This window comes from Triticum urartu, chromosome 6 (assembly GCF_003073215.2).
Source record: "Triticum urartu cultivar G1812 chromosome 6, Tu2.1, whole genome shotgun sequence".
Classification (NCBI taxonomy): domain Eukaryota; kingdom Viridiplantae; phylum Streptophyta; class Magnoliopsida; order Poales; family Poaceae; genus Triticum; species Triticum urartu.
In genome coordinates, this window is record NC_053027.1 from 52,129,239 (window position 1) to 52,150,788 (window position 21,550).

The 21,550-nt window shown below is 45.1% G+C and overlaps 2 protein-coding genes across 3 annotated transcripts; both read right to left on the bottom strand.

Moving 5' to 3' along the window:
- Positions 1 to 4,454: 4,454 nt before the first annotated feature.
- LOC125515419 (18.9 kDa heat shock protein-like) lies at positions 4,455 to 5,423 on the bottom strand. Its single transcript, XM_048680890.1, has one exon. It carries the CDS (start codon positions 5,350 to 5,352, stop codon positions 4,798 to 4,800), a length of 555 nt encoding a protein of 184 aa, XP_048536847.1. The 5' UTR covers positions 5,353 to 5,423; the 3' UTR covers positions 4,455 to 4,797.
- Positions 5,424 to 12,122: 6,699 nt separating this feature from the next.
- Positions 12,123 to 14,123, bottom strand: LOC125517546 (polyubiquitin). 2 transcript variants are annotated; one of them, XM_048682747.1, is made up of 2 exons: positions 13,966 to 14,123; positions 12,123 to 13,212 (listed from the first exon to the last, which is right to left on the bottom strand). In XM_048682747.1, the coding sequence occupies exon 2, from the start codon at positions 13,210 to 13,212 to the stop codon at positions 12,295 to 12,297; it is 918 nt and encodes a 305-aa protein (XP_048538704.1). In that variant the 5' UTR covers positions 13,966 to 14,123; the 3' UTR covers positions 12,123 to 12,294. The 2 variants fall into 2 exon arrangements, with proteins under 2 accessions (XP_048538704.1, XP_048538705.1); XM_048682748.1 differs by lacking the exon at positions 13,966 to 14,123 and adding an exon at positions 13,726 to 13,943.
- Positions 14,124 to 21,550: the final 7,427 nt, after the last annotated feature.

Genomic DNA, 21,550 nt, shown 5'->3' on the forward strand with positions numbered 1-21,550 from the left:
CCTATCAAAGAGCAATTATCATAATTAAAATCCTTGAAATCCAAAATAGTGGGTTCATTAATATCTAGAGTTTTGATCTCTTCAATCCCACTTTTACCAATTTTTACATCAAGATCTAAAAACTCTGAATTTTTGGAACGCCTTCTAGGTAAAGGTCGATCATATTCAGTCCCATCATTATCAAGATTCATATTGCAAAACAAAGATTTAATAGGGGACACATCAATAACTTTTAGATCTTCATCTTTATTTTCCAAAAAAAATCCGGCTTAGAGGCCATCTTATTAACTAAGGTGGCCTGCTTATCCGAAACTTCACCTATTAACTTCTCAAGATGAGCAATCTGAGATTTCAAACCATCAAATTCTTTAGACATATCATCGAGTTCTTTATTCATATAACCCATAAAGCTTTTTTGTTCCTTAAGCTCATTTCTAAAGAAATTATTATGCTCAAATTGTAAGACCATAAAACTCCTGACGTTGCTTTCAATCTCTTCTAACCTTTTAAGGTGAAGATCACCAAATCTAGGTAGAGCCATCGTGACAAGCAAGCGATCGAACACACGAGAAAACAAGAAGCACGCGAAAAAGAGGCGAACGGAAAAAAGAGGGCGAATAAAACGGCAAGGGTGAAGTGAGGGAGAGGAAAACGAGAGGCAAATGGAAAATAATGTAATGCAGGAGATAAAGGTTTGTGATGGGTACTTGGTATGTTGACTTTTGCGTAGACTCCCCGGCAACGGCGCCAGAAATCCTTCTTGCTACCTCTTGAGCACTGCGTTGGTTTTCCCTTGAAGAGGAAAGGGTGATGCAGTAAAGCAGCGTAAGTATTTCCCTCAGTTTTTGAGAACCAAGGTATCAATCCAGTAGGAGGCCACGCACGAGTCCCTCACACCTACACAAACTAATAAAATCCTCGCAACCAATGCAATAAAGGGGTTGTCAATCCCTTCATGGTCACTTATGAAAGTGAGATCTGATAAATATGATAAGATAATATTTTTGGTATTTTTATGATAAAGATGCAAAGTAAAGAAAGCAAAATAAACAGTGCCAGAAATAGCTTGTTGATAGGAGATTAATATGATGGAAAATAGACCCGGGGGGCATAGGTTTCACTAGTGGCTTCTCTCGAGAGCATAAGTATTACGGTGGGTAAACAAATTACTGTTGAGCAATTGACAGAATTGATCATAGTTATGAGAATATCTAGGTATGATCATGTATATAGGCATCACGTCTACGACAAGTAGACCGACTCCTGCCTGCATCTACTACTATTACTCCACACATCAACCGCTATCCAGCATGCATCTAGATTATTAAGTTCAAAAGAACAGAGTAACGCTTTAAGTAAGATGACATGATGTAGAGCGATAAACTCATGCAATATGATATAAACCACATCTTGTTATCCTCGATGGCAACAATACAATATGTGCCTTGTTGCCCCTACTGTCACTGGGAAAGGACACCGCAAGATTGAACCCAAAGCTAAGCACTTCTCCCATTGCAAGAAAAATCAATCTAGTAGGCCAAACCAAACTAATAATACGAAGAGACTTGCAAAGATAACCAATCATACATAAAAGAATTCAGAGAAGATTCAAATATTGTTCATAGATAAACTTGATCATAAACCCACAATTCATCGGTCTCAAGAAACACACCGCAAAAGAAGATTACATCAAATAGATCTCCATGAGAATCATGGAGAACTTTGTATTGAGATCCAAAGAGAGAGAAGAAGCCATCTAGCTAATAACTATGGACCCGAAGGTCTGAGGTAAACTACTCACACATCATCGGAGAGGTTATGGTGTTGATGTAGAAGCCCTCCGTGATCGATGCCCCCTCCGATGGAGCTCCGAAAAAGGCCCCAAGATGGGATCTCATGGGTACAGAAGGTTGCGACAGTGGAATTAGGTTTTTGGCTCCGTATCTGGTAGTTTGGGGGTACGTAGGTATATATAGGAGGAAGAAGTACGTCGGTGGAGCAACGTGGGCCCCACGAGGGTGGAGAGCGTGCCTGGGGGGGTAGGCGCGCCCCCTACCTTGTTCCTTCCTAATAGCTTTCTTGACGTAGGGTCCAAATCCTCTGGATCACGTTCGTTCCAAAAATCACGTTCCTGAAGGTTTCATTCCGTTTGGACTCCGTTTGATATTCTTTTTCTGGGAAACTCTGAAATAGGCAAAAAATAACAATTCTGGGTTGGGCCTCCGGTTAATAGGTTAGTCCCAAAAATAATATAAAAGTGTATAATAAAGCCCAATAATGTCCAAAACAGAATATAATATAGCATGGAACAATCAAAAATTATAGATACGTTGGAGACGTATTATGTACTATAACACAACACAATCCTTTTTAAATCGAATAAACTTAATAAAAAATATTGTAGAATTCAATTTTGTTAGAGGGCTTATTTGATAGGTAGCATCAAAAACCTGAATTTTTCCTATACGCCATTTTCATGCGGCTTTTTTACTTTAAAACTGCTAAGTGCAACCCTTTTATAATTTTTTTGGAGAAAAAAATGTCGAGAAAACGTTTATCATAATATCTGCCACGCAACGACTCTTTTTTTAACATCAGTACAGACATAAGCGCTCATATACACATGCATACACTCACCCCTATGAACACACACACGCACACCCTACCCCTATGAGCACCTCTGAAAGACCGAGCCGGCATATCATCTTGAGATTTACAAAGTCACCGTAGGCGCCTCGTCGTTGACGGGAACATCTCCTCCCACTGAATGCGCATCGCCGGAAATTCTGAAATAAATCCAGGAATAAATGCGAGCACCAGAAATTAAACCCTGGTGGGCTGGGGATACCACAGTTTCTCTAACCATCCAACCACAGGTTGGTTCGCCAAGCAACGACTCTTGCATCATGTGATATAGCCATCCATCACGCGAAGCATGATCCGGAGGCCAATTAGTTTAGTAGGGCATATCTTTCATATTAAAACACACAACAATCATAATATTAATAACCCAACGACGAAGAGTTGATTCAGGTAAAAGTCCCTCCTCCCGTGAGCGTCCGAGAGGCTAACCTAGTGCTGCCGCCCACCGTCCCCTCATCCTCTCCCCCTCCATCATCGTCGCCGGCGGCGGCGAGGCCCTCTTGTCTCCTCGCGCAGGGGGATCGACGCGAGCCGGATTTCTCGGGCCGGGACACGGTGCTCGTTGCTGGCCATGGAGGCGCAGCGGCGCTTCGGCGTGGGCCAGCGACGGTGGCGTGGCGGCGGCGTGATAGGCGTCAAGGAAGAGGTGCAAGTCGGTGGGTGGTTTCGGCGGCGGCTGCTCCCCTGCAGCGCCTCGGCATCACCTCTGGCGCTGCGGGTCGAGTTCGGCCGGGTCGCGGGCGGCCCTCTCTCGGTGGCCTGGTGGGGGAGGGGGGGCGGCGCGGCAGCGGTGGCGGTGGGCGTCCCCGTTCAGCAAGGCCCTTTGCGGCGGAACGGTGGCCCTGGTGGGGGAGGGGGGCGCAGCAGCGGTGGCGGTGGGCGTCCCCGTTCAGCAAGGCCCTTTGCGGTGGAACGGTGGTGCTCAGCACGGGAAGACCCCCTGCTGGCTTCCCTTAGGCGCGACAGCGCACGATCTGGTTCCCCTTCACCTTCTTCGGTGTGCAGCAGCGGCCGGTGCGCTCCGGCTGGTCCAAGCCTGTGGTTTCGGGGGCGAACGTGGTTTAGGGGGGGCTGGCTAGTGGACGGGGGCGCTTCCGTGTGCCCCGTCGCCGATCTTGGCCTTGGGCTGCTCCGTCACCTCCCCCTTTCCCTGGACCGGCATATGGCCATGGTTCCTCTCGTGGCAAGGTGTCCGTCGGTGACTTCGGAGTCGGCTGGGGGCATAGATTTGGTCAAAGTTGTGCTCTTTGGTGGCTGTCGCGGTGGTCTGGTGGCAGTGCGGCGGTCCTGGCGGCGGGAGGCGCGTATGTCGTGGGCGAACTGCGCGTCTTGGTTGCGGGCGCGCAGTCATGGCTGCGAGTGGTTGGCGGATCGGGGATGCGACGAAGGGATTGAAGCACTGGGTTCATCACCTGTCCAGTTCGTGCACCGGCCGACGGTGGCGGCATTCGCGGATGTTATGTTCCTCCTTGTAGGCTACGTTGTGGTCCTCACTCTCCTTCGTCTCGCTCCGGGTGAAAATTTGATCTTCGGATCAAAAGGAGGCGACATTCTGTGGTCGTACCCTTCTTGGAGGCATCGTCCCTCGGTCCGGCGTGGTTCGTCACATACCCTCTCGGACGATTGCTCTTGGCAGTCTCCGTCGATGCTAAGCGGACCCTTTTTTGCACATCTTGTAGGTGCTTGGTTGTCGTTGAGGGTGTGTTTCGTTGCACGGTTTCCTTGTACCTCGCCTTGGGTTTGTGTGGTGTGCGTTTGTATCGATGCTTTGGATGTATTCTTTTTATATAATATATAAAGCGGGGAAACCCTTTTTCAGATTAATAACCCAACACAAATATATAGATATGTTTTCACAGCTGCTGCTACATATACATTTGGTTATTTGGAGTCATATCTCATATCTCAGTTGTATAGCCTATAACCCACTAGAGAGTGGGATGGTTGTGTGCATCAACTTGCAGACGCCGGGATTGAGTGTGCCTATGGTATAATTGACGGAAATCTTCCGGAATTCCAGCTGAGCACATACACACGCGGCCGGGCTTATCTCCGGCATCTTACGGTTCTCTTTAGTAAAGTATAATTAAGCAGTGGTGATACGTATAGTACGTAGTATTGATTGAGTTGATGGTGCATGCACGTGGCTGGTCATTAGTTGGTGATGGGGATGATCCTGCCGTAGGCCTTCTTGCCGTCGTCCTTGGGGATGGTGATGGTGAGCACGCCGTTGTCGAGCGAGGCGTGGACGCTGCCGCCGTCCACGTCGGCGTTGGGCGGCAGGCGCACGGTGCGCACGAACTTCTCGGCGCTCCGCTCCACGCGGTGCCACCGGTCGCCCTTGTCCTCGGCGGCGCGCGCGCGCTGCCCGCTGATCCGGAGCACCCGCTCCTGCTCCACCTCCACCTTCACCTCCTCCCGCCGCAGGCCCGGCACGTCCGCCATGAACACGTGCGCCGTCGGCGTCTCCTTCCAGTCCATGCTCGCCGTCGAGAACGGCAGGCCCAGCGCCGGCCGGCAGCCGCCGCCGCCGAACGCAGTCAGTGAGATGGCCTCCATGAACGGCTCCAGGATGTCGATGCTCACCGGCTCCACGACCTCGTCCCCGCCGCCGCCGTGGCCGTTGGCCTTGTGGGCCGCCGCGTGCTGCTGCGGCTGGGGCTGCGGCGGCGGCTGCTTCCGGCCCAGCATGCTGGAGATCATCGACATGCTGCCTAGCTTAATTTGTCAGATTCTTTCTTCTTCTTCTTCTAGCTTTGTTGATGATATGTAACCTTGGGCTACTTGCCTTGCCTATTTATAGATGCATGACAGCATGGGTACATGAACGGATTATTACTGTGTATGGATGCCATCCATCCTCTAGGACCTTGTGGAAAACTAGTGGATGTGGATTCATTATTCGATGGCTACACGCACTGATAAAGGATTTGTTTTCCCCAAAGATCATACGAATCATTTGCTTTGAAGAGAATAGAATAAAAACACCTTTTCACCTTGTTCATATTCATATTGGCCTTCGGTTCTGATGATTAGCTTTTTTTTGGGGGGGTGGGGGGGGGGGGGGGATATACAACGACCTTTAAATTTTTTTTGCGGGTGAACGACCTTTATTTCATATAGCAAAATTCAAGAGGTTTCGTTTGAGATCAATTGATTATGTGAACCGCTGGATGCAAAATCAATGGTTTTTCTTCAACTTCTTGATGCATCTCCTTCCTTGAGCCGCCAGCCACCACCGGCCTAAACGCTGGCCCCCGCCGCCCTGGCCATCCCTCTAGGGTTGCCTGCGCTGAGCTTTTTCTCCGGCTAATCCCACACCACTACCCCCACCACCGTCGTCCACCACCGCCCCCATCCTGAACCCTAAGATAGATACGGGGGTGATGATGGCGAGCTCCTTCCTTCTCTCCGGCGAGGTCCTCCCTTCTCCTTCCTTCATTCAAAAATCAACTGACGCTGAATTCGAATCAGCTGACTGATGTGTAGCTAAACTGGGATTGGATAGCCAAATATGGCGTCAAGGATCTAAAGTAGCCGCCATATGCAAGTCTATGAGGAGCCTCCACATTACAAGTGCGCTGCTCATGGCCAAATTCACAGGCCAGAAAAGAAGTCAAGCGAGTAAAGATCTCCTTGGGGATCAATTCATGCATTGTCTAAAAAAATGCAATTGTCTCCCAGTTGCTTCGAGGTGTGTAGATCTTTGAATCACTCTTAGTTTTTTTTTTTGAGAATCGAATCACTCTCCGTCAGTTAGAAGCAATTGTCACCTTGCTCAATAGAAGATCTTCTCCAAGCACTAGGCCTTCCTTGCAAGCATAAGTCTCCAACATGTTTGAGTCCATCACCCCTTCGCACACAATCATCGATGCACCAAGGAAACAGTCTTGCCTAATTTCGCTCTTTAATCTCCATGAGAGGGCGGCCCTCCTAGGAAAACCCTATTTGCACAATTCTGTGGCAGATTGCCGCTATTACGCATAGGCTAGCGACTGATCGAACTGTGTTGTAAGAACCGGTTTTCAGAACCCTCTAAAACGTTCCACCCGTTTTGGGGACTTCTAGATGGTTCATGATCGATTATTTGATTTCATGTTTTTTTTATTTCTTTGTTTTCTATTTTTCAAAAATTTCAGGTTTTTTTAAATTTTCAGAAATTTCAAAAATGGCTTAGTTTTAGAAATTTTTTCACAATTCAAAAAATGTTTGTTCTTTTATAAAAAAGTTTGAAATTTCAAAAATGCTCTTATTTTCAAAATTTGTGCATAAATTTAAAAAATGCTCGCATTATCGAAAAATGTTCTGGAATTTCAAAAAATGTTCACGTTCTCAAAAATTGATCGTGAACAAACATTTGAGATCAATTGATCGTGAACAAAAATACAACGACCTTTAATTTTTTTTGCGGGTGAACGACCTTTATTTCATATAGCAAAATTTAAGAGATACAAAGATTTTGAGGAGGATTGGACGGGTGTGGCTAGAAATCAGTCAGCTGAAAATTTCGTTTGAGATCAATTGATTCTGTGAACCGCTGGATGCAAAATCAATGGTTTTTCTTCAACTTCTTCATGCATCTCCTTCCTTGAGCCGCCAGCCACCACCGGCCTAAACGCTGGCCCCCGCTGCCCTGGCCATCCCTCTAGGGTTGCCTGCGCTGAGCTTTTTCTCCGGCTAATCCCACACCACTGCCCCCCACCACCGCCGTCCACCACCGCCCCCATGCTGAACCATAAGATAGATACTGGGGTGATGATGGCGAGCTCCTTCCTTCTCTCCAGCGAGGTCCTCCCTTCTCCTTCCTTCATTCAAAAATCAACTGACGCTGAATTCAAATCAGCTGACTGATGTGTAGCTAAACTGGGATTGGATAGCCAAATATGGCGTCAAGGATCTAAAGTAGCCGCCATAGGCAAGTCTATGAGGAGCCTCCACATTACAAGTGCGCTGCTCATGGCCAAATTCATAGGCCAGAAAAGAAGTCAAGCGAGTAAAGATCTCCTTCGGGATCAATTCATGCATTGTCTAAAAAAATGCAATTGCCTCCCAGTTGCTTCGAGGCGTGTAGATCTTGAATCACTCTTAGTTTTTTTTAGAATCGAATCACCCTCCGTCAGTCAGAAGCAATTGTCACCTTGCTCAATAGAAGATCTTCTCCAAGCACTAGGCCTTCCTTGCAAGCATAAGTCTCCAACATGTTTGAGTCCATCACCCCTTCCCACACAATCATCGATGCACCAAGGAAACAATCTTGCCTAATTTCGCTCTTTAATCTCCATGAGAGGGCGGCCCCTCCTAGGAAAACCCTATTTGCACCATTCTGTGGCAGATTGCCGCTATTTCGCATAGGCTAGCGACTAATTGAACTGTGTTGTAAGAATCGGTTTTCAGAACCCTCTAAAAGGTTCCACCCGTTTTGGGGACTTCTAGATGGTTCATGATCGATTATTTGATTTCATGTTTTTTTTATTTTCTTTGTTTTTTATTTTTCAAAAATTTCAGGTTTTTAAAAATTTTGAGAAATTTCGAAAATGGCCTAGTTTTAGAAATTTGTTCGCAATTCAAAAAATGTTTGTTCTTTTATCAAAAAGTTTGAAATTTCAAAAATGCTCTTATTTTCAAAATTTGTGCATAAATTTTAAAAATGCTCGCATTATCGAAAAATGTTCTGGAATTTCAAAAAATGTTCACGTTCTCAAAAATTGATCGTAATTTTAAAAATTCTCCTATTACCAAAATTTGTTCATAAATTTTAAAAAGTGTTCTAAAAAATGCTTGCCGTTTAAAAAAATTATTTGCCAGTTAAAAAATGTTCAGGATTTTTCAACGAAATGTTCGCTAGTGCTAAGGGAAACCTCCTCGAATTGCATTTCACTTGGCCTAAATTTGTAGTGTTGAAAGTGTGCAACTTCAACAAACGTAATACAATTTCTACTCTTTAGTTTATATAAAAAGTGAGCTAGGGACAGGAATGGTTGGATGTTGATCTGAACTTCAAAGGTGCTACTCCAACCTTAGTTCAAAGATGCGAGATTTATTTTGGATTGAGGGGAGTACTAACCTTGGTTCAAAGTTGTGATACTTATTTTGAATCGGAGGGAGTACAATATAATTTCAGGCAACGCAATTAATCGCACAAACAGAGCATGCCTTCATTTTTTAAGGATGCTACTTTGATGCTAATGGAGGTTACTTTCGGAGATAGCTTTTCCTATGATAAGTTGTGTTACCCATTGTAAAAAGAACTTCTGTTGTTGAAAACTGTTAACACTGTAGCATGTAGCAATTGCAAACATTTGCATGATACTGCTCCGAAATGTGCACTCGATTCTGCGATTGAATTCAAACAGCTGACACCATGAGAACATAAACAGCCTCCCACCGTAGAGGTTCTGGGTCTGTCTACACCTGTCAAAAGTCCATGTTATAGGAACAAATCATGTGGCCGAAATGTACAGAAGTTCAAGCAGTAGGGTACAGTTTTTTTTAAACAAGATAGACAGGCTCATAAGTGTAGGATTCACGAGGCTTTACAGACTCAATCTCGTTGTTCTGCTAGAAGATGGACATGGTAATTTTAATTTATTTTTACGACAAAAATTTCCAATCTATTCATCAACTGTCAAGGTATTACAAAGCACATCAAAGTAAAAATACATATATATTTAGATCTATGGACCACCCAGCGACGACTACAAGCACTGAAGCGAACCGAAGGCGCGCCGCCGTCATCGCCCCTTACTCCGGACAAACCCTATTGTCGTAGACAGTCAGGAAGTTGTCGTGTTAGGACCCCATAAGACAAGCACACTAGGACATCAACCGCCGCTCTAGGAGTTCATTGTGTGTCAAACCCTCTTTAAAGGGTGCACTACCAACCGTTTAATTTGTGAATAATGATGAACAATCCTGGTTTATCCGCATATTTAGATGACATTTTTTTCTTGCTTGTTGTTGGTCATTGGTTGATGTAATTCCTGACTAGTTGATGACTTCGTTAATACAAAGTCGGACTTTCCTTGAGCCTTTTTTTTTGAAAAGATATTTTACTCCTGGGTATGAACACTGGATTAAGGCATATACAGAAATTGTTTATTATGTACTCCCTCTGTCCTTTGATACATCCGTATCTAGACAAATCTAAGACAAGAATTTTAGGAAAGAGGGAGTATAATGCAAAGGATTCAAATGTCTAAGTGTCCCCGAAATAAAAAAATTTGAAAGGATAAATCAAATCTATGAGATGTCGCTGATTCTAAACAAGCCTCAAACAGTCAGAATCTCCGCCCTCGTCTGCACGGCACTCCCTACCAGTGAGCCGGATGGCACCCCAAAATGTGGATACTCCATCCCACTCCCTACCAGTGAGCCGGATGGCACACCAAAATGTGGATACTCCATCCTACACTGGGCATTTTTTTTTACACAGCTGCATGGTGAGCACAAAGCGAACTATTCTTTCGCCATTTTTTCTTAAAAACTAGGCATTTTTTTGAAGGGGGGAGGGGGGTGGTGTACAGAGATGTAGTAATTCGCCATTTTGGAGGCAATGGCAGTAAGGCAAGCTGCCAGATTGACATATTGTATCAGCAGAACTGTTATTTTCGTCGCAAACAATCATGTTTCCTGCTAAGTTTTGCAAGATAGCCTTTTATCGACCAACTAAATTTTCCTTGCAAAAGGAAAAAACAAATAAGTGAAATTTGATCATGTGAGCTTCGTAGGCCTTTTGCCAGGTGCTGACCGGCTATCACCAGCTATAGACCAGGAGGCCCATCCACCCGCTGATAGCCAAGCCCACCACACGGAGACTCAGTCACAAGCGCTGGCATCACCACCCCCATCCATTTCATTAGTCCCACCTCGCTTACTTGCGTGAAACCCGACCAGCTTATATACCGTCGCGGTCCGCCAGCGGAGCAATCACCGGAGGGTGACAATTCTTCTTTACTTCGACCAAGAAACTAGATTCTCAATAGCCAGCGTAATGACCAGCACCATGAATAAACCTACGCGGTCCCTCTTGCCTCGACGCGCGGGCCGGGCAAGAAAGAAAGGCTTGTTTCCCTGTGCTTGTTTCCCTTGATGATAACATAAGCACAGATGCCCCTGTGCTGTACCTTTGCTTTGGATGAGTTCGTTGGGCTGGCTGTCGACCTCGGCCCTATATATCCCCTCCCAAGAAAACAGTAGCCCTCTTTTTGTATATATATAATATGGACTTGTATATACGTCCAAACAAGCTTATGCATCATCAGATGCACAGATAAACAAAGAAAATTGTAGGATTCGGTATAAAAAAATGGGAAAGGCTCAGTTATGTGACAGTTCAAAGCTTTCATATTCGTATTCATCTTCTAGGATTCCATATTTATATTCTTTGAGGGTTTTATATTCATATTCGTCCTCTCGGATCCTATATTCGTCTTCTGACTCTTCCGCTCAAGTTCTTCTTCTAGGGTCTTATATCTAAATTTAACAATTTCTGAACCTTTTTTATCTTTTCTGTATCAAGGATCGTCAAAATAAGCAAAAATAGTATTTCTATATAAAAATATGTATTTCTTTGTCCAAACAAGCTTATGCATCATCAGACGCACAGGAAAACAAAGAAAATTATAGGATTTGGTAAAATGGGAAAGGCTCAGTTACATATTCGTATTCGTCTTCTAGGATTTCATATTTAGATTCTTCTAGGGTTTTATATTCATATTCATCCTCTCAGGTCCTGTATTCTTCTTCTAGGGTCCTATATTTAAATTTAACAATTCCTGAACCCTTTTTATTTTTTCTGTATCAGGGATCGTCAAAATAAGCAAAAATAGTAGAGTAGGGTCTTATATATAAATTTAACAATTCCTGAACCCTTTTTATCTTTTCTGTATCAAGATCATCAAAATAAGCAAAAATAGTATTTCTACGTAAAACACCCATAAAAACGATTTTAATTGAAATTCCAAAACAGGATATTAGTTCTTTCGAAATCCCAAAACAGGATATTAGTTCTTTCTATTGTTCTTGATGATATTGTAATGGAATGACACCTATTTTTTCGCTTTTTCGCCAACAAATCTGAATTATCATGAAAAATAAAAGGGCAACCCGGTACATGTAGCTCCCGCTTGCGCAGGGTCCAAAAAAAAGGGTCCGACCACTTTGGATCTATAGTACGTAGTCTTTTCCTATATTTTCTATAAGAAGCTGTTTCCAGGACTTGAACCTGTGACCTCATGGTCACAAAGCAGCGGTAAAATAGAAGGATAGATAAAATTCCATGAGTCGATCCTAAGTAAATCGACAGAGGAACTACAAACCGATGCACAGGATCAGAAGAGATCCATGAGAAGGCCACATTTGAGAGAGCATGAGAAGATCCTTGAGAAGACCACATTCCAAGAATTTCCTCAATACTTCATGACCAGTTCAATGCAAGAATCTGCCGACAAATAGCAACAAGTATGGCAGGAACAACACAATTACACACGATATTAAGGGTTCACTTATTAATCATCCAACCTCCAAAGCCACTCACATCATTAAGTATGTAAGCACAACCAAACATAACAGAGATAGAAAGACGACCAAAACAGAAACTGAAAACACCATTGAGTACACCGACGAGACAGAAGCAGCGCCATGAGCAGGCACTTACTGGCCACCACGCAGGCGGAGCACCAGGTGAAGGGTAGACTCCTTCTGGATGTTGTAGTCTGCCAGGGTGCGGCCATCCTCAAGCTGCTTGCCGGCAAAGATCAGACGCTGCTGGTCCGGGGGAATGCCCTCCTTGTCCTGGATCTTCGCCTTCACATTGTCAATGGTGTCCGAGGACTCCACCTCCAGGGTGATGGTCTTGCCGGTGAGCGTCTTGACGAAAATCTGCATGCCTCCACGAAGCCTGAGCACCAGGTGGAGGGTGGACTCCTTCTGGATGTTATAGTCTGCCAGGGTGCGGCCATCCTCGAGCTGCTTGCCGGCGAAGATGAGGCGCTGCTGGTCCGGAGGGATGCCCTCCTTATCCTGGATCTTTGCCTTCACATTGTCGATGGTGTCCGAGGACTCCACCTCCAAGGTGATGGTCTTGCCGGTGAGGGTCTTGACGAAAATCTGCATGCCTCCACGGAGCCTGAGCACCAGGTGGAGGGTAGACTCTTTCTGGATGTTATAGTCAGCCAGGGTGCGGCCATCCTCCAGCTGCTTGCCGGCAAAGATGAGGCGCTGCTGGTCCGGGGGGATGCCCTCCTTGTCCTGGATCTTGGCCTTCACATTGTCGATGGTGTCCGAGGACTCCACCTCCAGCGTGATGGTCTTGCCAGTGAGGGTCTTGACAAAGATCTGCATGCCTCCACGGAGGCGGAGCACCAGGTGGAGGGTGGACTCCTTCTGGATGTTGTAGTCAGCCAGGGTGCGGCCATCCTCGAGCTGCTTGCCGGCAAAGATGAGGCGCTGCTGGTCCGGCGGGATTCCCTCCTTGTCCTGGATCTTGGCCTTCACATTGTCGATCGTGTCAGACGACTCGACCTCAAGGGTGATGGTCTTGCCGGTGAGGGTCTTCACGAAGATCTGCATCTGTAAATACAAAGTAAAATAAACCCAGAGTAAGGAGCAGTTAAAAGGAAACATGAGGACATTAACAAAACAAGTACAGAGTGAGATGAAATCCTAGCTACAAATCAACAAACATCTCAATATAAAGTTGAACAAACAGACTACACTAGCAAAAATCCGATATATCAATACAATCTTTCTTAGCCTGGTGAGAAGGACGATTAATCTAAATTCTAGCAGATCTATGCTCAAGTTGGGCACAACAATCTAGAAAAGTGTAGAAGAATCAACAATAACAATATCACGAATTTCAGAGTAGAACCGACAGGCAACTACGAGGCTGAACAATGAATAAGCTGGTAAACAAATCCAGAACCAACAACCTACAAGAACCCAGCATAAACTTGGCAACAATCGTACGGAACCAACCGGCTACACAAGCCTAGATGGACCGAACCAACGACGGTCGGCAGATCTACTGGATAATCCATACATAATCGCGGTGGGGATTTAATAACAGACGAGCAGAATCACCTTAGTTCTACAAGAACACGACACGCAAACTTGGCAACAAACGAGCGGAATCAACCGCAGCTACACACATCTAGACGGACCGAATCAACAACAACCGGCGGATCTACTCGATGATTCGACGCATGATCAAATCAACAGAAATCGATCAACAGATAATAGGTCTCCAGCCCGCAGATCTACCCAATACTAGAACATAGAGCGAGCGGAATCGAAAGGCGGAGGGATCGGAAACTCGCGTACCTTGAAGGAGCGTGAGGGGGGCTTGTCTTTCGATCGGTCGAGGATTTTCTCGGTGAGATCGCGGAGAGGGGATTGGATTTGTTTGGTGGACGGGAGAGGAGAGGGGGGCGGGGATTTTGTAGTCGGGGAGGGGACGCCGGGTCAGACGGGAAGGGAGGAAGAGTCCCGCAAGGCTACGGCACCGGTGACGTGTGGCGTGGGAACAACCAGCCGATAAGATTATTTTTTCCCTCTGCTATATATTTTCTCGCTTTGTTTTTATTTTTCAAAAACTAGTCACTGGGTACGTGCATTGCATGTTAATTTGAAAATATATTAAGTGCATGCGGATATTAAGTAGGATATTTTTTGCGTGTTATTATGTAATTAGCACTATTTTGGCATGAAATTAACTGCACGCTAAACGTGTTGAACACTCGACATTGAAGCAGTTTAGGTTGTTGGATTGACATGATTTGATGGCCGAGATTAATTAAATCTGCCCGTTTGGGTCCTTTTATATTGGTATAGATATAGATGCTAAACGTACATGCACCTAGAGGCCCTTACGGGGACCTTTCCAAGAAACTAAACACTGCCCCTGATTCTCAGGGGGTGGGACCTGCTTTGGCAACTAAAATTCAATCACAAACTTTTACGTCACATTGTTTTCAAGTCAACCTGTAAAAGCCTGTATAATCCTGTACGTGTAACATTACTGTTTTTTTACCTATCAAGCAAACCGATAGCCTGTTTCACGGTATACATCATCTACAGCCGCGGACAGCATTCCAACCCCTCCAACACCCGGACACGTTCGTCAGCACGGACCGGTCATGCCTTAAATTTTTTTTCTTTCCACACCCGCATATCTCATATCTCGCACCTTATATACATACTACACATGTAACGTAAGAGCTACTCTACGTGATCAGACAACGCACAATGAAATCGGCATCAAACGGACAACTAAATGCACATAAATGAACTATACATCATCTAAAAACATCGGAGTTCATCGTCAGACAAGTTCTTAACTTCAACAACTAAAAAACGACAATAAACATAGGAGCAGGAGCGTCTTCATCACTTCCTCGTCGGGCCTTTCCCCTTCCGGTCGTCGGCATAGTTGTAGGCGTCCGCGGCTGTGGAGGATCTTGGTCGTTGGAGGAGGAGGTGGAGTTGTAATCGTCGCCGTCGTCGGAATCGAAGAGGATGCTCAACCCCTTCATCTGGAGGACGACCTGGTCCCGCTGCCGCTTCAACTTGGCGAGCCGAGCCGCCTCCTTCGCCTCACGCTCCGACTCCTCTGTGGCAAGCCAAAGCAATTTTGTGTCCTTTCCCATAGGCGACGAGTGTTCGTCTCCGCCATTGTGAGCGACCGGCGGTAGACCCAAGCAAGGAGTCGTTCATCCTCATTAGGCTTCGCTGACATCCCACGGCGGTGGCGCATGATACATTCATTTTGCATCATGCTTTTATATTGATATTTATTGCATTATGGGTTGTTATTATACATTATAGCACAATATTTATACTTTTTCTCTCTTATTTCACAAGGTTTATATGAAGAGGGAGAATGCCGGCAGCTGGAATTCTAGACTGGAAAATGAACAAATCTGAGAGACCTATTCTGCACAACTCCAAAAGTCCTAAAAATTTACGAAGAATTATGTTGTAATATATAAAAAACATTGGGTGAAGAAAGTACCAGAGGGACCCCACCAGGAAGCCACAAGGGTGGGGGCGCGCCCTAACCCCTAGGTGCGCCCCTTGCCTTGTGGGCCCCCTAGCAGGCCTCCGGTCCTCATCTTCTGCTATATGATGTGGTTTGACCTGGAAAAAATCAAGAGGAAGCTTTCGGGACAAAGCGTCGCTGTCTCGAGGCGAAACCTGGGCAGAACCAATCTAGGGCTCCAGCGGAGCTGTTCTGCCGGGGAAACTTCCCTCCGGAAGGGGAAAATCGAAGTCATCATCATCACCAACGATCCTCTCATCGAGAGGGGGTCAATCTCCATCAACATCTTCACCAGCACCATCTCCTCTCAAACCCTAGTTCATCTCTCATATCTGATCTTTGTCTCAGAACCTCAGATTGGTACTTGTGGGTTGCTAGTCGTGTTGATTACTTCTTGTAGTTGATGCTAGTTGGATTATTGGTGGAAGATCATATGTTCAGATCCTTAATGATAATTAATACTCCTTTTATTATGAACATGAATATGCTTTGTGAGTAGTTACGTTTATTTCTAAGGACATGGGAGAAGTCTTGTTATAAATAATCATGTGAATTGGGTATTCGTTCAATATTTTGATGAGATGTATGTTGTCTATCCTCTAGTGGTGTTATGTGAACGTCGACTACATGAAACTTTACCATTGTTTGGACCTAGGAGAAGGCATTGGAAAGTAATAAGTAGATGATGGGTTGCTAGAGTGACAGAAGCTTAAACCCTAGTTTATGTGTTGTTTCGTAAGGGGCTGATTTGGATCCACATGTTTCATGCTATGGTTAGATTTATCTTAATTCTTATTTCGTAATTGCGAATGCTTGCGAGAGGGGTTAATCATAACTGGGAGGCTTGTCCAAGTAAGGACAACACCCAAGCACCGGTCCACCCACATATCAAATTATCAAAATAACGAACGCGAATCATATGAGCATGATGAAAACTAACTTGACAGTAATTCCCATGTGTCCTCGGGAGCGCTTTGCTTTATATAAGAGTTCATCCAGGCTTCTCCTTTGCTACAAAAAGGATTGGTCCACCTTGCTGCACTTTAGTTACTTTTGTTACTTGTTACCCGTTACGAATTATCTTATCACAAAACTATCTATTACCGATAATTTTAGTATTTGCAGAGAATACTTACTGAAAACCGCTTGTCATTTCCTTCTGCTCCTCGTTGGGTTCGACACTCTTACTTATCGAAAGTACTACGATAGATCCCCTATAATTGTGGGTCATCAAGACTCTTTTCTGGCGCCATTGCCGGGGAGTGAAGCACCTTTGATGAGTGGAATTTGGTAAGGAAACATTTTATATTACGTGCTGAAATTTACTGTCACTTGTCGCTATGGAAAATAATCCTTTGAGGGGTTTGTTCGGGGTATCTTCACCCCGACCGGAAGAACAAAGAGTTGCTCCTCAACCTACTGCACCTACCAAAAATATTTATTATAAAATTCCTCCGGGTATGATAGAGAAACTGCTGGCTAATCCCTATGCAGGAGATGGAACATTACATCCTGATATGCATCTAATCTATTTAGATGGAGTTTTTGGATTATTTAAGCTTGCAGGTTTGCCCGAGGATGCTGTCAAGAAGAAGTTCTTCCCTTTATCTTTGAAGGGAAAGGCATTGACTTGGTATATGCTATGTGATCATATTGGTGAAGGAAATATGCCCTAGAGGCAATAATAAAGTTATTATTTATTTCCTTATATCATGATAAATGTTTATTATTCATGCTAGAATTGTATTAACCGGAAACATAATACATGTGTGAATACATAGACAAACTTAATGTCACTAGTATGCCTCTACTTGACTAGCTCGTTAATCAAAGATGGTTGTGTTTCCTAACCATGAACAAAGTGTTGTTATTTGATTAACGAGGTCACATCATTAGTTGAATGATCTGATTGACATGACCCATTCCATTAGCTTAGCACCCGATCGTTTAGTATGTTGCTATTGCTTTCTTCATAACTTATACATGTTCCTATGACTATGAGATTATGCAACTCCCGTTTACCGGAGGAACACTTTGTGTGCTACCAAACGTCACAACGTAACTGGGTGATTATAAAGGAGCTCTACAGGTGTCTCCAAAGGTAGATGTTGGGTTGGCGTATTTCGAGATTAGGATTTGTCACTCCAATTGTCGGAGAGGTATCTCTGGGCCCTCTCGGTAATGCACATCACATAAGCCTTGCAAGCATTGCAACTAATAAGTTAGTTGTGAGATGATGTATTACGGAACGAGTGAAGAGACTTGCCGGTAACGAGATTGAACTAGGTATTGGATACCGACGATCGAATCTCGGGCAAGTAACATACCGATGACAAAGGGAACAACGTATGTTGTTATGCGGTCTGACCGATAAAGATCTTCGTAGAATATGTAGGAGCCAATATGGGCATCCAGGTCCCGCTATTGGTTATTGACCGGAGATGTGTCTCAGTCATGTCTACATTATTCTCGAACCGTAGGGTCTGCACGCTTAACATTACGATGACAGTTATTATGAGTTTATGCATTTTGATGTACCGAAGTTAGTTCGGAGTCCCGGATGTGATCACGGAGAGTCTCGAAATGGTTGAGACATAAAGATTGATATATTGGAAGCCTATGTTTGGATATCGGAAGTGTTCCGGGTGAAATCGGGATTTTACCGGAGTATCGGGAGGTTACCGGAACCCCCCGGGAGCCATATGGGCCTTAATGGGCTTTAGTGGAAAGGAGAAAGGGGCAGCCCAAGGTGGCCGCGCGCCTCCCCCCTCCCCTAGTCCTATTAGGACTAGGAGAGGTGGCCGGCCCCCTCTCTCTCTTTCCCCCTCAGGGAATCCTAGTCCAACTAGGATTGGGGGGGGGAGTCCTACTCCCGGTAGGAGTAGGACTCCTCCTGCGCCCTCCTCCTGGCCGGCGGCCCCCTCCCCCTTGGCTCCTTTATATACGGAGGCAGGGGGCACCTCTAGACACACAAGTTGATCCTTGAGATCGTTCCTTAGCCGTGTGCGGTGCCCCCTGCCACCATATTCCACCTCGATCATATCGTTGTAGTGCTTAGGCGAAGCCCTGCATCGGTAGAACATCAAGATCGTCACCACTCTGTCGTGCTGACGGAACTCTTCCCCGGCGCTTTGCTGGATCGGAGCCCGGGGATCGTCATCGAACTGTATGTGTGCTAAGAACTCGGAGGTGCCGGAGTAACGGTGCTTGGATCGGTCGGATCGGGAAGACGTACGACTACTTCCTCTACGTTGCGTCAACGCTTCCGCAGTCGGTCTGCCTGGGTACATAGACAACACTCTCCCCTCTCGTTGCTATGAATCACCATGATCTTGCGTGTGCGTAGGAATTTTTTTTGAAATTACTGCGTTCCCCAACAATTGGATCTTGGAACTTCAACCGATTGAAATTGGAATTTCATCGGAAGTTTTATCCTATGCATCTGGTTCATTGTGATCAGAATTATATATACATATAATTTTTGGACTCGTGAAGGAGAAAGTATCGCTTAAGCTTGGGGGAGGATTAAGTCAATGTTATATTCATGCCCCAATCATGAGCTCTCAAGAGAAATTATTATTCGGAATTTTTATGCTCGACTTTCTCGTGATGATCGATCCATGCTCAATACTTCTTGCACTGGTTCTTTTATGAAGAAGACAATTGAATTCAAACGGGAGTTATTGGAAAGAATTAAACGCAACTCTGAAGATTGGGAACTCAGCAAAGGTAATGAGTCAGGTATATATAAACCTTAAGTTTGATAGAACTTTAAATAATCATGACGATATCCAGGCAATGATCATTATATAGGCATCACGTCCAAGATTAGTAGACCGACTCCTACCTGCATCTACTACTATTACTCCACACATCGACCGCTATCCAGCATGCATCTAGTGTATTAAGTTCATGGAGAAACGGAGTAATGCAATAAAAAGATGACATGATGTAGACAAGATCTATTCATGTAGGAATAGACCCCATATTGTTATCCTTAATAGCAACGATACATATGTGTCATTTCCCTTTGTGTCACTGGGATTTAGCACCATAAGATCTAACCCATCACAAAGCACATCTTCCCATGGCAAGAAAAATTGATCTAGTCGGCCTAACTAAACCAAAGATTCAAAGAAGAAATACGAGGCTATAAGTAATCATGAATATAAGAGATCAAAAGACTCAAATAACTTTCATGGATAAAAACATAGATCTAATCATAAACTTAAAGTTCATCGGATCCCAACAAACACACCGCAAAAAGAGTTACATCATATGGATCTCCAAGAGACCATTGTATTGAGAATCAAGAGAGAGAGAGAGAGGAAGCCATCTAGCTACTAACTACGGCCCCGTAGGTCTACACTAAACTACTCACGCATCATCGGAGAGGTACCAATGAGGATGATGAATGACGGTGTCCTGGACTAGGGGGTACTCACCACGTCGTCTCCTGACCAGCTGGATTGGGCCGAGGACCCCCCATGGCGGTTCACTCATGGGCCACTTCGGGTAGCCCATGCCACATACAAGGAAGATCCCACGAGACTTGGCGCACAAGACGAGGACTCTCCTAAACCCTAGGCCTCTGGTATGTTATATAAACCGAGGCCAGGCTAGTCAATAGACAATCTCATATTCATTACTACAATCTCGTGGTAGATACATGTACTCTGTACTACACCCCATATGAATACAATCAAAAGCAGGACGTAGAGTTTTACCTCCATCAAGAGGGCCCGAACCTGGGTAAAATCATGTGTCCATGTTACCATCGCTCCAAGACGCCTAGCTTAGGACCCCTACTACGAGATATGCCGGATATTGAACCGACATTGGTGCTTTCATTGAGAGCCTACTGGGTGATCGTCACGGATTGATGGGATGATCAGGTGATATTTTTTCTATTAGATCTATTCGATATAAACTGTCCTTTTTAGATTACGGCTGCTGCCTTGAACTATACTATTCACAGTCAAATCGAGACTAGAATAAGTGTCTGGCGACTGGCCGTACACCAGGTCCGGCCTCCACTAGGACTCTCATGCGCAGTAGCCGAGCAGCCATCAAGTGGCGCCCTGGCCAGAGAATGATACGTCTCCGTCGTATCTATAATTTTTGATTGTTCCATGCCAATATTATAAAACTTTCATATACTTTTGGCAACTTTTTATACTATTTTGGGGATTAACATATTGATCTAGTGCCCAGTGCCAGTTCCTGTTTGTTGCATATTTTTTGTTTCGCAGTAAATCCATATCAAATGGAGTCCAAATGGGATAAAAACTGACGGAGATTTTTTTGGAATATGTGATTTTTGGGAAGAAAAATCAACGCGAGACGATGCCCCAGGGGGCCATGAGGCAGGGGGGCGTGCCCGAGGGGGTCAGGCATGTCCTAGGCCCTCGTGGCCACCCCGTAAGGCGATTGATGCCCTTCTTTCTCTGCAAGAAATATAATATCCGTATAGAGACCGTCTTAAAATTTCAGCCCAATCAGAGTTACGGATCTCCAGGAATATAAGAAACAGTGAAAGGGTAGAATCTGAGAACGCAGAAACAGAGAGAGACAGAGAGACAGATCCAATCTCGGGGGGGCTCTCGCCCCTCCGCCGCCATGGAGGCCATGGACCAGAGGGGAAACCCTTCTCCCATCTAGGGAGAAGGTCAAGGAAGAAGAAGAAGGGGGGCTCTCTCCCCCTCTCTCCCGGTGGCGCCGGAACGCCGTCGGGGGCCATCATCATCATCACCGCAATCTACACCAACACCTCCGCCATCTTCACCAACATCTCCATCACCTTCCCCCCTCTATCTATAGCGGTCCACTCTCCCGCAACCCGATGTACCCTCTACTTGAACATGGTGC

Bases quoted from the DNA above. Each gene is read 5' to 3' on its own strand.
- LOC125515419 (XM_048680890.1), bottom strand. From the start codon at position 5,352: ATGTCGATGATCTCCAGCATGCTGGGCCGGAAGCAGCCGCCGCCGCAG.
- LOC125517546 (XM_048682747.1), bottom strand. From the start codon at position 13,212: ATGCAGATCTTCGTGAAGACCCTCACCGGCAAGACCATCACCCTTGAG.